Genomic DNA, 18,739 nt, shown 5'->3' on the forward strand with positions numbered 1-18,739 from the left:
GGTGAGTTCAGTGAACGTAAAGCCTTGACGGTTTATAAAACAATTCCAGCTAATATGGTTAATTTAAAACAATGAAAATATAAAGGAAATAATTTTCTTTTTGTAATCGAACAGAATAGTTAATTATTGTATGTATAAGGCTACTTTATTGATTTCATTATTCTTTTTTTTTTTAAATAATGGGGCTTATAAATAAGAATCGATTTCTTTTCTGGATCATGAAGTGCCTTTCATTCTCTGAGCTAACTCATGTTTTACTGCACCATGTTGCCGCTTTATCAATGCAATTTTTTATGTGAGTTATTTTTATGCATATGTTTTCACAACCTTATCATTCATATCAGTTTATTTAGATCATGATGCATCAGTTTGATTTCATCTTGTAATTCTGGTTAGTGCGCCATTTGATCAAGGGGTGCCTAACCTTTCGGTTTCCCGACGGTTGATCAAGGGCCACACTACCGCAGCCTCTAATGTCCTGAGCAAATTTATACTTCCTAAGATCGTTTATTACTAAAATATTATTGATGATAAAATACTTTACAAAATATCTTACAAATTAATGACTTAAGTCGTATTTTTCATAATAATAAAACAGTTCTTCAAATAATACGTTGGCTTAAAAACTTCTAAGTTTTGAATATGACTGGAAACATTCATTCAATGTTCCGGCAAAAGTCTTTTAGAATCCTTAATGACAGTGTTCAAATTGAATTACGAATTTTGAGATATTTTTATCGAAAAAGGCTATGTATTCAGATGATCTCAAATCCTCCACAAAACACGGAATTTCCTGTGCAATATTAATTTAGATAAACTTGACTTTCGCTGGAAACCTTAGTTAATACTGTCCGACAAGCATCTCATTTTATGATTACGTTAAACTACGTACGAGTACGAGAACGTACGTAATATACACACGTATATTAGTACTTGTGCTTGTCACCAAGCAGTGCTTTATTTCGTTGCTCTGGCTTTAAATCCTAGATCTTCAAATATAAAGACTAAAGTCCGTAAAACAATTTAAAAAAGAGAAAACTCGCCGAAAATTGTCAGTTTTTCGCTTTAGCATTTATACTTTAGATATGTTATGTTTCACTTTTAAATTATTTTTTATCCCAATGGACTAAAGTAAGTGCATAAGTAGAATAGAATTACTCTAAACTTCTTTGTTTCTAAAATTTTATAACTCAAAAACTGAATATTTAACAATACTCGTTCTGCACAAATCTTTCAAAGTATGAATTTATTGAATGAAATTGATTGCTTACACATATTACACACTTTTCATCAGTTGGTATTAATTAACGAGTGCGAAACTTGTTTTCGTTCCCACCTATTATTTGTTATTGATTGATTAAGATCAAACATTTCAATAAGTAGCCTATCCAAATTACCTACTGACTGTTTGAGGGGCTCTTTATCTCTTGGCGGTTTAGGCCGCTGTGTGAGCTTCATTATAAATAAATAAAGCCTTTATTCCAAAAAATTACAAAAAAATAAATTATAATAATACCATTTTTCCTTTCTTTTGTATTTTTAACTTTATTTTTCATTTTTATTTCTTTTATAAATCCTTATATATACCTACTGAAATTAAATTAAATTCTGATTACACAGAGAAAAATAATAAAATAGAATAAAAATAAATAGAGAACAAAAATAGAACCAAATTCTGTGTGAGCTTCATTACTGATTAATTAATACAAATTAACATTAATACACTGAAGCCGAAATCTCTATCTTTCCGGTAAACTAAGCGAAAACTCTTTAATTTTCCATTAATTTTGCAATTTTAACTACAAATTCGGGTTACCCTGTTTGTACCATCCAATTCTCTCCTGAATTTCGAATTACCACTACAAAATAATTGCAAAATTAAAATAATTCTTGACTAGTTTTGAACAATTGTATTTGACTTCTTCTTCGGCGTATTAAAAACTGAGACTAGCCTTTTATTAGAAGCTCCCCTTTGCGTACAATCCATTTCTGACGGGGATTTTGAATTAGCATCACAAAACAATCCTCGTTTAGTACTAAACAAAAGAATGTGATTTTTGCTTAAAGTGATCAATAACTAAGCCGTAGTAGGATTATACACAGAGCGTAGACCAAATTTGAAGTCAAGATTGCAAAATTAATGGAAAAATTGATATTTCTGCTATATACGTTTAATTACTAAGTCAGAAGTGGAAAGTACACACCGGGTAGCCTGAATTTGAAGTTACGATTGCAAAATAAAATGAAAATTAAGGAATTTTCGTCTAGTTTGACCGGAATGATTGGGATTATTTTCTTCATTCTTTTACCATTTTCTCCTTCATTTGTCTTCAATTCTTTTGTAATGGTAATTCGAATTTCAAAAACATCTTTGAATAATTCTGACCACCAGAAAATCTCCTCGGTATGCGGTAACGTCTTTTATAATACTTCCTTCTATTGTACATAACTATTCAGTATCTGAATCTTCGATATGGACGGAAGTACACTCGTTTATGGCCTGTACGCCTATATCCTGTAAAGGAATATTTGCTTCAATCACAAAAACTCTATTCAAAAAACTAATATCGTCTGGTGGACTATAATTTGATATTAAAGTAATCGGCTTATCAATAAGTATTCTTTAATCACAATATTTTCTCTTAATGTAACAAACATTCTAACTATTCTATTCAACTATTCTATTCTAAATTCTAAACCAACTATTCTAAATTGTATTTCTTAAATCAAATTCCTCAGAAATAATTAACTTATGTTCATTACTGATGTCAAGTAATGGCTGGACGTCCGACTCACAATAAACACGGTTACCCAATAAACTTCTAAATCAATCGAATAAAAAGACTACAAACACATTCAAAGACCACAATGGTTCAAATAAAGTTATAGGGCCAATAAAAAAATATTCACCACAAAATTGCTGCTTCAACTGCATATATGACTTATGCAAAAACAAGGAACCATTTCTATTTTTCTTTATATAAAAAAATGATTATAATAGAAAAAAGGCATTTGACTTAAATAATAATACGACTGATATTCAAAAGATAAACTACTAAGTCGTGAATTGGATTGTACAAACCGGGTACTCCGACAGGGTAGCCTGAATTTGAAGTTACGATTGCAAAATAAAAGGAAAATTAAGGAATTCTCGTCTAGTTTGACTGGAAAGATTAGAATTTCTATTTCAGTTTATTAATAATTATGGGAGAGATGGAATAGCAGGGCTGTCAGCCTCCGGCTTACCCGGGCCTCTAGAAGCCCCGGTGCTTACGCCCCCCTCTGAGTTGAAGTCCCAGAAGGTGCAATTAATGCGAATCAAGAAGTTGAATCAACAAAGAACAAGATACATGGTTTTAAACAGAATGAATGCTAATGAAGACGATGGCTAATCTTCAGAATAGCGTCCGGAGGAGTGGCCTATATATTTATTTCGGCTTTTTACTGAATAATTTTCTGGTTGGCTGTCGCCACATGATATCCTCCAAAAAGGGGCCCACTGAGGCTCTGTCGCCCTAGGGCCCACAAACACCTGAAGCCTGCCCTGAATATGAAGGAAATGTAAAGAACCTAATATTTATCACCTTACTTTTCCTTCATAAATACAGCTAGAAAACTCAATTATAGAGGTAAACGAGTACCATAATTGTACACACTTTAGCAGAGTTGACACAAATAGCAAAGCAGAAACTACAATTTGAAATATGAAGAAAATGTAATACTCATTCTAATACGATAAAAATTTTCTTTATGGACCTTTTTCTTTTATTGAAATTACACAAATTAAAAATTTCAGTCCGTCAGTTCGCTTAAATCTTGTTTTGGGATCTTTGTAGGATCTGGATAAAATACGAAATCGGTACAAACTGCAAGTTTTTGTTATAATTTTGATTATTTGGTTATTATTTTAATTTCGTTTCATAGGAGTAAGTCAACATTCCTTATGCCAAGGGGGGAAAAAAGAGCTCTTTGTATTCTGAGGAAAATGAAATTTGGAAAATGAGGCACGATAGCAGCAACTTCCTGTTAATTAAGGAGCGAGAGTTATGGAGAAGTTATGGAGTATCACGTTTAATACTGATGAAGGCGGGCCCCTACATCCATGTAATGGCGGCATCACGCATGACAGTTAGGTTGTGCCGGTTAGACAGTTAGTAAGGCTTTCTGAATATCCGCGTACTTGAACATACACTTCGGAGCCAGGGTTCACTAAATGCAAGGTTAGTTAAAAGATACTAATTTATAAAAAGTAAATAAATACACAAATAAAATGAAAAATAATAAACTACCTACCATGAAATAAACAAAAATAAAAGCTATACTATTCTACAACATAAACAGAAAGAGGCTAGAAAAATTAGAAAGCAATAAATACTAACTATTGTGACATTATCTTAGCTTAGCTTAATATGTCTGTCAATAAAAAAGATATTTAAAGGCATATCTTGTGAAGTACAAATTTTAGCTACATTACTGAGTAAAAATATAATATAAGCTATTATTAAACTCCGACCTAGAGTCAAACTGAGGAATCAGTTGCCAGCAATGAGGAAATAAGTCTTCCTCACAATTTTGGAAAAAATGCAAAAATTATTAGAATACGAATGGTATGTTTCAAAATATGTTTACCAAAGATTCTTAGCTTAGAGATAAAACGTCACATTTGAAAACTGATATCAACTGTAAGAAGGATTTAGGCTTAGAATTACAATCAAAACAACATTTATACTGAGAGCTGTGCATTGATGAATTCAATTTTTACATATCATGAGTAAATTAATGATTTTTATAAAAGTGAGAGAATATCTTTAAAATACTGTTTGTCTAAAAGAGAGGCAGCCATTGGTAGCGAATTTTCAAAATCTATCTCCATCCGTGGGCTTCATTTGCATATCTTATGGAACTAACAAAATTTATCTCCAACTTTTTTTTTTCATTTTAATTAAAGAGCAAGCTTTTATTTATTTTTTCTTGATTCGTTTGCAGATTTCTTGAAAACAGCGAATTTGAAGATTTCTTTTTGATAATTTGTTCTTTTTCTTGAACTGACTGAGTAAACGTTACGATTCGCAAGAAATTTGTGAACTTTCTCCGTGAAAGACGTTTTGCTATTGGTTAGAAATAAAACCAAAAGGAAGTTATGCGATTATTAAGTAACTTGTGAACTTTCTCCGTGAAAGACGTTTTGCTATTGGTTAGAAATAAAACCAAAAGGAAGTTATGCGATTATTAAGTAACTTGTGAACTTTCTCCGTGAAAGACGTTTTGCTATTGGTTAGAAATAAAACCAAAAGGAAGTTATGCGATTATTAAGTAACTTGTGAACTTTCTCCGTGAAAGACGTTTTGCTATTGGTTAGAAATAAAACCAAAAGGAAGTTATGCGATTATTAAGTAACTTGTGAACTTTCTCCGTGAAAGACGTTTTGCTATTGGTTAGAAATAAAACCAAAAGGAAGTTATGCGATTATTAAGTAACTTGCAATCGTCAATTTCTGGCCAGCTGAAGGTGTTGCTTCAGTGGAGATGTATTAAAAAGAATAAATTTAGCCGTCTATAGTTATGTCTTTAGGCTTTGGAGCAAGAGATGTTTCGTGGAATACTTGAATTATTTATTTATTTATTTTTACATCCGTTTACATAGTTGTACAATACAGATGGGGTGGGTTTGACAAACAAAAACAAACTAATCAATAACAAGAAATAGAAAAATTGAAAATGAAAAGTATTACTTTTACAGACGAGAAAAAAAGAAAAAGCGATTAATGTAATAAAAATAATGATAATAATAGTACAATGCAATATAAAATAAAATGAATTTAACCAAAATAATACTAAATAATAAGGGCAATGGATTTAAAAAGATAACAATAATATTTTGAACATAAATGTTTCCAGTAAGTGATTTACAAATCCAAATATACAATAATTATGAATTAGTCTACAACACTGTATTATTCATTCAATAAAAATGACCTCAGTGAATACTTGAATTAAGTGGTAAGTCATAGAATGGGTCAGCAAGCGATGACATCTTCAAAATGAGTTGAAGAAGTGATTCAAGAGAATCGGCGTGTAGCAGTCACAACATCTTGCTGGGATTTCTAGTCGCTTAAGCCTGAAATAAAAACTGGCAGACTCGGAAATTGTCTATTCGAAGATAAAGTTTGCAGCCAGGCATATTCCCAATTATGTTTCTCTATGTAGTATGATTGTTAGTCCAGAGATAGCGCTGACTGCACCTTTTATACAGAAATACCTGTTTTGACACTAAAACTTTTCGAAATCAGAATATTTTCTCGTTTGAGCTCCAATCTGTACCAATCAGCCAATTGCCATCTACTGGGTGTAGAAGTCTATTCGAGCACTGGGACTCCATCTTCTTCGTTTGGCCCAAATTCCTATTGAGACTGATTTCGCTCACAGAGTAATTAATATTGAATTTATTAACATTGAGTTAACCCTAGAGTACTTCTTAGAAGTTAGAAGACATTTTTTGGGAAGCAGATGGTGCTAGCATGTTGGTTTTCTGGAAAAAAAAACTAGGCTTCACACACACACACACAGACTTTTCACAGCTTAGAAAGAAACCTCGAAAGAAAGAGGGTGGTTTTAGTACAATGACCAACCTAGATTGGTTCCATCCACACTCGCGTAATGACCATTGAAGCTTCAACCAATTTCAAACAAACGATGTAGATCGAGTGCTCGCGAAACTTAGAAGATTGGCTTATTGTGTGTCAGTACTGTTTATTGCACTGTGACACCGAAGAAGATATACCAAATCTGAACTTCCAGCTGTTTTGGATTATGCTGTCCAATACAATCACACTCTCAGATACCTTCTCACCAGCCTATTTGTAAGAACTCCTTACCTTTTATCGTACTCAGAGGACCGAAAAATGAATATGAGAACTCAAAATCGAAAATTGATCTGATGGTAATCCCTTCGCTGTCTACGAATAAAATAAAGTAATAATAATAATAATATTGTCTTTATTTTGGATAATATTTACATAAGATATTATTACAATAGAAAAGCGACAGACAGTTCTCTTGGTCTTTTGACCGTCAGAGGGTTGCTGTGTTTTGCTGCATGTACAATAAATAAATAAACAAATAAAGATCTAATTTAAATACAGAAGTAACTTTAAAAAATGTTTAAATTAAATTACATCTTGATTTATTAGCAATTTCATCGTAATCAAGATTAGAAAGCAAAGTAGAAGAGAGAAAAGAGAAAATATAAAAATAAAGTAGCACAAAATAAAATATAATAAAATAAAACAGAAAATTAAACTATTATCTTGGGCGCCAATAAGACATTAGACGGTTTGGATTAATAATTAAATTCTCGGATTAAAGTGAATCTATAACACCAAGCTTGCTTACAGTAAGACACCAAACTAGGCCATCTGTTTTCATTGGTTAGCAGGTCTATAAATTCATCGCAATCCAATTCATATTTCATAAAATGTACATATCTCAGACCTTTTAAAATAGGGCACACACAGACAAAATGAAAAACATCCTCACATCTCTGTAAATTACACAAGGAGCATAATTTAATATCGTTATTAAATTTATAATTATTTAAGTACAATAGTTCCCCTCTACACTTAATAACCCAACTGATAGCCACTGAATCTAAATTACCACACACAGGAATTCTGCCACAACATAATAATACACTTTTATACAATTTGTGATTACAGCTTTTTTGTGCGTTCAACCTATACTGAATAATTAATTTTTCTTTTACTTTTTCTGTAATTGCATTAACACTATAGTTTTTATTTAGTAATTGTTCTAAGGGAACGTCATAATTAATGCAGAATTGAATAAAATAAAGTAAAATAAGAGACATTAACGCATTGTGCTAACAGCCAATTTCAGTGTAGACTGGTTTGTCGTTTGTATTAAACTGTAATTATCTTATACATTCGGTCGAGTTTCTCACGTACTTAATTAATTCTTAGGATTACTTTCACAACTTTCTTCCTATTGGTGTTTGTCATTCTTCTAAAGAGATTTTCTACTTAGTCAAACAATCTCATGAATTTTTAGATAGCCATTTTAATTCTGATTCTTTTTTTTAAATTGTAGAATCGACTCATACGAGTTGCCATCGACTGTCTATGGGACACAGCGTGTACACTAATTACAAACAAGAAACTTATTTAGTCACCCTTATCAACTTATCACCAAATCCTTTGGTACCTATTAATTCTTTAAGGCCACCAAAATTATTCTAAAAATCTTTTTTATTTGGTACCAAACTCACCATTGCTTTCTCAGGTAAACCCAAATGGCCCCTGAGTATTTTTCTTTTTTTTTTGGCAATTTCCCCTCCATGTTCAGTTTTCTTCCAAAAGATTGTGATTAAAGCAACCATTCCGGTGAATTGCTAGAGAAATTTGTTTTTTTTTTTTAATTTGTTTTGCAATTTCTTGATTTTGAGTATACTTTATTCTCACAAATCAATTATCGAGGCCGGAAATAACTTTCAAGAAATCAATCTTAATGAAAGAATCTTTGGCTAAAAGAAGGCAAACTCAGAGCAAAAGTGACTGAAATTTTTTTCAAAATTTCAGATTGGAGTTTCTCAATAGTTCTTCAGCTCAGTTCTGGATACATGGGTAAAGACTATCATCTACCCAAAACTACTAATCCAGAAGAACTAGAAATTATATTTGCCGATTGTGAAAAGTACAATACGCCTCATCTGTTCGGCGGACCGGTGTGCGGCAATGACTCTTTAACTTACAACAATGTACTGTACTTGCATTGTATCAATTTTGGAAAAAGCTCGTCAGAAAGTGAGTATAAACTACAAGTTCATCAAGATAATTACAACAGCTCTTATTTCAACCAACTTCCTTAAGTCAATATCTCTTTAAATTCAAAGAAATCAAAATCAACGTAACTTATGGTCATGTTTAAGAATGTAACGTCCTTTTTGAGAAATTACTTCGCAGTTGAAAAGCTAATTCGTACATACTACGGCGAATTTCAGTCTTACGAAGATGTTCTCGATTTAGTGGAGATATTGGCTAGTTGCATTCTAAAGAAACATGAGAGCCCTTTACTCCTATCGCATGGACAATGTCTCTAATTAGTGAACTCCTTTTTTAGCCAATAATTTGCTTTAAATTAACCCAATTTACAATTAATAATAGGGATTAAGGAGGTAAACATTCAGCGTATATCCCTTTTTTTATTCAAATTACCCGTATTTCTGATAGAAGCAATTAAAGGCCTACATATTTTCACTTAGAATTATTTTTAAAAGCGTGCATCATTAGATCATTAATTCCGAGGAAATCAAATTACGTGATTGACTAGGTGTTAATCCGGGCGTGCCGAGTGGACTTTATTCGCCTTAATTTGCTTCTTTTCTTAACTTCTGACCGTTTTCCGGCTCTCCTCAATCTGCAGACTTTGGTTTCATGAAGTCGGTCAAGAGAATTTGACTTCCACATTAGAAATTTCCATCAGTTTTTATATCGCACAAGCAAAAAAAGAAATCACGGCTATGACGGCTAAAATCAACAATAATATAGATTAGTCAGAAATTAATTTTTCTATCTCCATAGATAATAGTAAGCAGGAAAAGTAGTAAATTAGGATTTCTCCTTGGAAGCAGTAAGAACATGTTCTTGCAGTAAAATAATCGATTATTGTTTTTCAGAAGTTGAAGCTACATCACAAGGACCTTGTGCAGAAAGTGGCCACACTAACGACTGTCCATGGTCACCTCTATACCGTCCTGTCTGCGGCTCTGATAACAACACTTACGCTAACGTAGAAGCTCTTCTGTGTCAAGCTAATAAGACTCAAGAAGGTTGCTAAACACTTTCTGTTAATTAATACTTCAACAATTAGCCTAACAAATATGCAATGATATTGCAATAATATTTCACAATTAAATCTTCAAAAATTATTGCTAAGAATGAACCAGGATTAGATTAGGAGAATCCTGGAAAACTGGCTACTTCCTTTGAGATCTTAGCGTTTCGGGGGGTAATCTTGAATTACCCATCCCTAAGTCACTGCAACAACAACTCTTCCATTATTAAGAGAATGGAAGGAAAGTTGTTACTGATGGACAATTCAAAAAGATACAGAATATTCCAAATACTTCTAAATCTATGTTGATGAAGTCATGCCATTGAAAAGAATCTGGCTACAAACTATGCACTTCTTCATAATGTTATGCGTTTACTCCAATCTGCAATGTTTCACTAGGACTAGTTGCTATGACAGTACATTAAAATATAAAATTGGCTATCTCAGGTTTTTAGATTACGATTAATGAAGTAAGCTGGATATCACCAAGGATACCAATAAACCTTTATACCAACATAAATCAACCCAACATCCAAGGGCCATCTGTAAGCCAGAAAGTTAGAACTAAATGCAATAGGCTTTATATGTTTCAACATAAACAAAATTGATAAAAAATCCTCTCATTTATTCTGTCCAAATGTATGTATCTCAGGAGAAATTAACTTACATTAGGTATTTTGGAAAAATAAGCTCAATATTCAATGCAGGTGCTCTGTGTATAAAGTTAATAAGAGATGTAGTACGTCATTGGTATATGTTATTACACTATTTGTTATTTAAATATATTTCTTATCTATTAATTTAAAGTAAATGGAAAGAAATGGAGTCATTTTTTTCTGATTTCTTGTTAGATCATTTCTGATCCTTGATCCTCTCAAAATTTTAGCTACATATTGATGCCAAAATCAATTTATAAAATTCGTCACCTTTTCTTCTCTTCTGTTAAGACATATTTAAGAAAGTTTCAGTTAAATAGATGCATTTCTGGTTTTTATTGTTAATGCACAGCTTGAATCGACAGTTAAGAAAGAAGAAATTATTAATTCCTTCTATCTGAAATCTATTTATCTAAACAACTTTCTCTGTTTTAGATAAAAATTATTGTCGATGAAAGCATAATGTAGTTGGCCAATGACACTTTTTCTATTGACCATAAACATTTAGTTTGCATTCAGTTTGGGATTTTTGTATTAAATTTATTTTTCCTTAGCTTTTCAATTAAGTTTTCTTTATTCTAAATTTAGAATCGCCAATTAACTCTGGAGGTTTCATCTGCGCTGAAACATGAAATCTCTTTTTATAAATGTATATATCATAAATTGTATATACAATGTAAATATCATATCCACTGGCCGAACCTTTTGATTAATTTCTAGCAATTATCTTTCATAAGTTAATAGTACTTTACTCTCTAGTGATAACTGTGGCGAAAAAAGAGCCCTGTGAGAGGGTAGATCCTTGTCGGCCAAGAAATGTAAAAAAAGATGAAAAAGTGTGTACAAGTATTGGAAAAACATTTGCCACTGCGGATGCTGTAAGATGTCTCAGATATTATCATTCTGGTAAGAATATTTCTTTTTAAAGAAGAAACTGTTTATTTTTATTTTTTAAGAATACTTGCTAAAAATCTGAAAACATTATTTTGTTAATTCGTGCAAAAGTTTGGAAAACATCAGTACAATCCCAGTTTTATCCTGAGCAATGAGATTTCCTTCAATTCAACTTTATTATTACTTCTTTCAATCTTAGATGTTTTATCTAGTAAGATATTAGTAAGAAAAATTAATTGAATATCTAATTAATGTTTCAGACATTTACATAAAACATCTAGGAGGGTGTACGGTGGAAGAAGTGAAGAATGTTTACAGATCTAGAGAGAAGATTTGTGCCGTTGCCAAGGAACATTATGAATGGAATCCGATTTGTTCGACGGATGGCAAAACGTGTCCGAACCCTTTTGTATTTATCTGCAACAGGCCGTGTGAGTACTTTGGTTATGATAAGTTCCATTATTTTTTGTTTATTTATCTTTTAAGTTTGTAACAAATGGAATACCTTAGCTGACAAAGTCTTTGACGACGAATTCAAGTAGGAAATTTATTAACCACCTTGCATGGCAGAAATATTAACTACGAAAAAATGTAGGGCCTTAAGTCTTAGTCTAGTGCTTACTTACTGGGCTTAAAACTGATAAACTAGTATTGCTTAAAGTAGTATTTCAATATATCTGCATCTGTACATGCTATTTTCAATAAATAGCAAATGGAACATAATATGTACTATACAGGCGGCTACAAGTAGAATATGTGGTAGGAGATACTAGCAGGCCCTAAAACTCTTTAGGATTGATTAGGAAGAAAGAAAATTAGGAAGAAGAAGGGACCATGACAGAGCCCAACCATTCTGCTCCGTGTTTCCATATCGGCCTGAGTAGTGTTGTGAGATTGTTACGAACTGTCTGAGTAGATTGAGCTCCAAGGGAGTCTCTTGAGAAGTCCGTAACGTTTATTAAGTTTCTGCCTTTTAAGCTGTTTGTGTCCGAGATAACAACGCATTTAAAGAAATAGGTATATCAGAACTGTTAATGTGACTGGCGTGTTCATCATAGTGTTACTGTATCACACTTATTTCAATACAGGTACTAGGTTAGTAAGTTAGCTCCTTACTTCATACTGTCTTACAACTTATAATTTGTACATACCAAAATCTTAAGCTCACTAAAGCTACTATTATTGAATAATAATTTATTTCGGAGAAAACAGCTTTATCCAGTTACAGCTGTAAAGGTTTGAATCTACATGCACGCATTCTGATGCAGAATTTTTACTTAATTTTAATTTCTTCTGGCAAGGCTACTTGGCTAAACCGCAAAATACTTATATAAAGCGTTGCTGATACCTATTTGGACTTTCGGACTTGAACTGCGGTGGTTTAGCCAAGCATTCCAACACCTACCGATCCTAAACTCTACAGTATAACCAATGCTCCATGATAAATTTCTTGCAAAGCCATACATTTCCATCTTAAAATACCTTTTATTCAAGACCTAATCTCCATCGGTTACTAGAAGCTTCTCTCTCACCTTTTTGCACATCACATCCCTCTCATTGACCAGCTTTAATCTTTGTCTTTTGCTGAGAAAACGCAGGCGCTGGCCCTGCGATTTACATGATGATGAAGTTCAATAATTTACTGAAGATAGTAACTCCTCTCTTATGACATGTCAAGTCATCTGGTTTACGTGTTGCAAGGGCAATGCGCCTGCAGTTGTAAATTTCAATAAAGTTATTTGAAAAGAAAAGAGTTTACTTCTTGCATGTATCACCTACTAGGAAGTAATGGTACGTTGTGGCCAGCTGTTTGAAAGGACTCTGGTCTCAAGTTGCACAAAACTCCCAAATATACATTCTCGAAAATGTTTCAAATAAAACTAACTAATAGATTTGGTTAAGTATTTTGAAAAAAACAGTTAAAAGTAAAAAATATCACCACACTTCCAGCTGAATCAGTTTGTAATTGTTTAAATTTGATAATCCTCTTCACACTGAGTATCTAGTGGTAAACTTCTGAGAATACACATTAGGACATCCAAACACTCAAAATTCAATATTATGGGAACAATTTTAGTGTCTACTTACGTAGTTAGATGGCGATATTTCTAGAAAATCGCTAATAATGCAAAACAAAATTGCTGTTTAAAATAAAGAGTTCCTGCTCTAGTTAAGTTTGCGGTCTTATTCGTTTAAAACTTTTCTCTACAATTTTTCATCTCTCCCAATAATTAAGTTACTTGTATGCAATAATTTGTTTAATTTCGTTTGTTGTAGTGGCGTCAGCGAAATTCAATTCAGAGTGCCATTCAGAATTACAGGAAGCCTGTAAACAGGCAGCGAAGATAAATTCAAAACTTCAACACTCACCACAGGAAATCAATTGTACTTATTCGTGTGGAAGTAACGGCTTTACATACAGATCAGAGGACCATTTGTTGTGTGATACCGCCAAAGACAGACGTAAGTGTAATTCTCAAATCAGATTGTCATTGTAGCATGCCTTTCATAACTACTTTAAAAGTAGTATCCAAAAGGTAAATGTCACTATTGGCTGACCTCTTAAGAGGAAGTTCACAAACAAGAAACTAATTAAACTTGAGATTATATGCAAATAATTAAGTAAATAAATGTCGAACTACATTGCCTCCCAGGATGGTCGAGTTCTCTTTCACTAAATAAATATTCAAAAGTTTCTTGCAACTGTAATTTATTTCTGACTCTTCAACGTTGCCATTATCGATGATGTGACATCGGGTATGTCACAATCAATCCAAGTATCAATGGCTCTCTAGTAACTGGTAAAAGCATTTTATTATCTGATAAAGCTGCAAACTGCGAGCCAATGTTGAATGAAAATTGCCATGTCATAGTAAAAGTGTAAATGATAAAAAGTAGATTGTGGCTCTTTTTAACTAACTTTTTAAATTAACTTCATAAAGATCAGAGATTAAAGAGATTTTAATTAGATCACATTAGTCCCACTTAGTGAAGTATGTGATACATAGATCAGAATTGATTTCCGAATTAATGTATTAATTATAAAGATGTTTTATTGGCTATGTTTTTTGTTTTCTTCTAACCAGATTAATAGTTCTACTTTAATTTTTTTTTCATATTAGTCTATGTCTTTATTTTCACTTTAGTAAAAGAATTCCAAATTTATTAGCTAATAAAGTTCTGTGCCTTAAAACACAATCTGATCTGTGAGTTAGAGTTCTTACTGCAAGTTGACTAGATTCCTATGCCAAAGAGTAATAATTTATTGTGTTTTGTTTTCTTGTTTGTTTCCAGAGCATTATTTTCTTTATATTATCCTTATACATCTATTTTTTTATTTCAGATTTGTATGAATTACACCCAGGTAAATGTGAAGCTTTAGATTCGCCCTGTTTTCGTACGAATGAAAACGGACCTGGGACGCCAGTGTGTGGCTCCGATGGAGTAACCTACGCGAATCCGGCCTCACTTTATTGCGTGGCAAGAACTAGAGATCCTGGTATGTGAAACTACCGCTTGCTTACTAACTGACTTACTAACCGGCTTCTTACTTACTGACTTACTAAGGCTTCTTACTTACTTACTTACTGATTTACTAACCGGCTTCTTACTTACTGACTTACTGTCTGGCTTCTTACTTACTGACTTACTAACTACTTCTTACTAACTGACTTACTAACCGGCTTCTTACTTACTGACTTACTAAGGCTTCTTACTTACTTACTTACTGTCTGGCTTCTTACTTACTGACTTACTAACTGGCTTCTTACTTACTGACTTACTAACTACTTCTTACTTACTGACTTACTAACCGGCTTCACCCTTCTGCTGGCTTGCGTCTAGTCACATTGTCCATTTTGTGTCCTACCATTTTACTTCCCGCAATTCTCTACCAGCCTGGAGCTCCTCTAAGTTTTCTTTGAGGATTTCATTTTATTCTTCTGCCCATTCTATTTCACTACCTCTTTCCTCCATTTTCTTCTTTTCTAAATTCTTTCTTCATTTCTTACTCTATCTCTTCACTTTCTATCAAACACCTTCTCAAATCAATCATTTTTATTGAATTTATCTTTGTGCACTCTCTTCTTTTATGGCCCGGGATTTCGATTCATACGTAAAGGACGCCTCTACTTTTCAGTATAAGAATCACTATTAATTACTTTTTGACAGAGATTGATTCCGTATTACCGGGTTGAGTGCCCTAATTGCCTTTCGGAGCTGTTCCCTTCTACATTGTACTTCGTTTTCACAACCTCGATTCAATTTCAAAACCGAACCGAACTACTTAACATTCTTTTTCCTCTTTTCTTGCGAACAAATCATCCTCACTTCGTGCTACCTTTTAATCACTTCTGCCATTTCTTAACTTAACTTCATACCACTACTTTAATAAGTATGCTAGTATGCTTCAGCTTCCGAATCAGTTGTAGGCATTATTTATTCCATGCTATAAGTATAGATTTCAAAAATTTCACCACCATTTAACTATTCTAAATTTCCGAGGTTTGAGTTGGTTATTTTATGTACCACTCTTTTTTAAAAATCTTTTTGTAAGCGCGTGAGGCTTACACCCAGATGCGGAGAGGGGAAGATGACGTAAACGTAATTTAAATCGATACGTGCTTGGGGGAGGGATAAATAAATACAAAGAAAATATTTAGTAATGAAAATGGTCAAGAAAACACTTACCTTTAACGCACCGGAAGCGAGCGCACACAGTATCCGCCAGGCGGCGAAGGTTCTCTAATTAAGCGGTAGAAGGGAATAGGAACTATTAAAGAGCTTAGGTAAACAAGTGTGTAAAGAAGTGTGTGTGTAATGTGTAGCTGAGCTCCTAGAAGCGTAAGGAATATTGGGGTTCAAGCCCAAAGAGGCGTATTAGAATTGGAAGTGAGGTAAGCGGAAGAGGGAAGGGTAATAGTGCACCAAGTGCACTAGATGCGGAGGAGGAAGAAGTAATAGTACAATCAATGCACTAGATGCGGATGAAGCGAAGTGCTAGATATCAGTGGAAGTGTCTCTTAGCAGGCTGAGATGCAGTAAGAAGTACACCAGCAGGCAGACTCGAGTGACGTAGGGCCGGAAGCAGCCGATGATGAAGCGTTGCGGAAGTACGAAAAGCTGTACTTGAAGCGTTGGTCCAGCGGTCGCGAACTATATCTGATGCAGGGCAGGGCCAGACGTCGACTCGTTATGAAGCGGTATGGAATTGAGGAGCACTAACTTATTTGCACAGAGTCAGCGGCGTACTGAACTACAGCAGACGGAAAAACCCCACGGGTAAGAGAGGATAGAGAAGGGGAAGGTTGAAACCATGGGAACTGAGAAATAAACAAAACTACAAAATAGCAGAAAAATAAGATATTGGCGGCGACAGCAAAGGAAAAGATTAACGAAAATTAACGCATACTACGAGAATTGGAATAAGGAGAGAGAGAGAGAAATAGAAAAAGGCGAGATGGAGAACTGTCAAACGGTACCGCCGAGAAAGGACGGTACGCGGCTTAACACTTTTCTTCTTCTGAAAATTATATTCTTAATTCCTCGAGCACTTTCCAGTACTCTGTTGCGAAAATGTAAATAGAAGATGAGATGAAAATCTGACGGAACAAGCGTAAAATCTCGTTTGTAAGAATTTCAATTCAAAATAGCGTTCGTTTTGCGTTCTTATTGTTTTTCTGAGAACTATCCTAAAATTGTCTTCTAGAAGTACAAGATTAATCTTGCTATCATAGTTTAATAGAGTAATTTAATGGAAAATAAAAATTACAGTAATTAATGTAAAATCATTTAATTAATCAGTTATTATGTGAATGAAGGACGAGTTCAGATGTGCAAACTTCTAGTTTTTTTACTAAAACAATTTCTCTATCAACTTTATTTCAGTTGATAAGTACCGCGCCGAATTGGAATTTTTTTTTCTTCTTTAAGTTGGCGCTTGATTACTTGATTATTGGCAATTGACTTGTTGAAGTGCAACTTGTCCAGATAGCGAGAAATAATAAGATTAAGAAATAATTTTATAAGAAATAATAACATTAAGATGAAATCTCCAATTTCGTAAAAGAAGAAAGTTATAACGATTGTAATTAATAATTATAAATTTAGTTTTGAAACTGAATTTCTTATTTTCTCATTTATGTTCGAGCTGGAACAGAATCAAATTTTAAATTTGCTTAATCACAAATCTTTGTATTTAGTTTTATCATAAAACATTTGTTTGTTTTTTGTTTTTGTCATCAAAAACAAATTATGAAATACATTTTAATAATGAGAGCCAACATTGAATGCGTGGCCTCGCAGAAAATTTGCAGGATTCTCTTTGTTCATTTAGGTAGTATAAATCGCTAGGTCGATCGGTTTCATACGATTGAGAGAAAGTACCCTCTTTTCCAATCATTTTAAAAATCAGCACACTGAGTATTATCAAATCTCCAAGGTGCGCCTGCATCAAAATTGTTCTTTCGAATTAAAACTCGGCTTCTTTAAGATTAATTTATTTCTTTATTATTATTAAGATTAATACCACGTCAGATCTATGTGCATGGATTGTAGCAGAAGTTTTACTCGTGATTTAAAATAAAATCCATCGGTCTAACTGGGACGGTAGTTTACTCAGGGTACATTCTTCTGAATGTTGTTCAAGATATTGCATTCAAAATTCAATTCTGGTCTGGTTTCTTAAGTACACATTTTTTTTTTTTAACTGGGTTATTAATGCTTTCTTTTTTTTTTCAGATGTCCACTACGTGCATGATGGATACTGTGCGATTAAGCTAAGTTATAAGTAATTGCTGAACCGATGCTTGAATTGCAGATGTTGACGAAGTAAAAAAATCATTTAAATCTAACTAAGCAATCTCTAGAATCTACTAAAATTAGATCTACATCATTTGGCGATCGCTTTTTGCTTTTTTTTTTTTTTTGATAACGAAAAATGCAATATTAAAGAACATTGTCATAAAATAAAAAGCTGCAATAAACAAAAGGATAACCTAATGTACTTATCAATGCACTTTAACTTGTTAATTAATTTGAAATCAATTGAAGTATTTTAATGATAAACTTTGAGAGTTTTTTAATTAGGGTAAGTATTATATTTATATACAGACATTGAGGAATTAGAACACCTCCTTCTTGCACCAAAATGTGCTTTTGAATTTATTGCCTTCTACTGGGCAATGTGTTTATTTTTTTAAAATTAGGCAGAGAACTATATCATAACGACTATTGATATAGTAGTCCATGTGGTTATGCGCCGATGCCAAAAATCGTTTGCTAACCACCAAAAGTGAAGCTGGCTCACAAATATCTATTTGTACTTGTCTGCTTACTAATGCT

At 33.1% G+C, this 18,739-nt stretch overlaps 1 protein-coding gene across 1 annotated transcript; it reads left to right on the forward strand.

Moving 5' to 3' along the window:
• Positions 1–229: 229 nt before the first annotated feature.
• On the forward strand, positions 230–18,405 carry LOC141450502 (serine protease inhibitor dipetalogastin-like). The gene is made up of 8 exons (XM_074121003.1): positions 230–295; positions 8,594–8,818; positions 9,691–9,843; positions 11,264–11,410; positions 11,659–11,829; positions 13,676–13,861; positions 14,742–14,897; positions 18,137–18,405. Exons 1-8 carry the CDS (start codon positions 250–252, stop codon positions 18,187–18,189), a joined length of 1,137 nt encoding a protein of 378 aa, XP_073977104.1. The 5' UTR covers positions 230–249; the 3' UTR covers positions 18,190–18,405.
• The last annotated feature ends 334 nt before the right edge of the window (positions 18,406–18,739 follow it).

Source organism: Rhodnius prolixus, unplaced genomic scaffold (genome assembly GCF_049639745.1).
Source record: "Rhodnius prolixus isolate KJV_2025 unplaced genomic scaffold, Rpr scaffold_2, whole genome shotgun sequence".
NCBI lineage: Eukaryota > Metazoa > Arthropoda > Insecta > Hemiptera > Reduviidae > Rhodnius > Rhodnius prolixus.

Excerpts from the sequence above, each read along its gene's own strand:
- LOC141450502 (XM_074121003.1), top strand. The coding sequence starts at position 250 with ATGTTTTACTGCACCATGTTGCCGCTTTATCAATGCAATTTTTTAT. Across the intron at positions 9,844-11,263 it reads AGCTAATAAGACTCAAGAAG|TGATAACTGTGGCGAAAAAA; the intron begins GTTGCTAAACAC and ends TTTACTCTCTAG. Across the intron at positions 13,862-14,741 it reads TGATACCGCCAAAGACAGAC|ATTTGTATGAATTACACCCA; the intron begins GTAAGTGTAATT and ends TTTTTATTTCAG.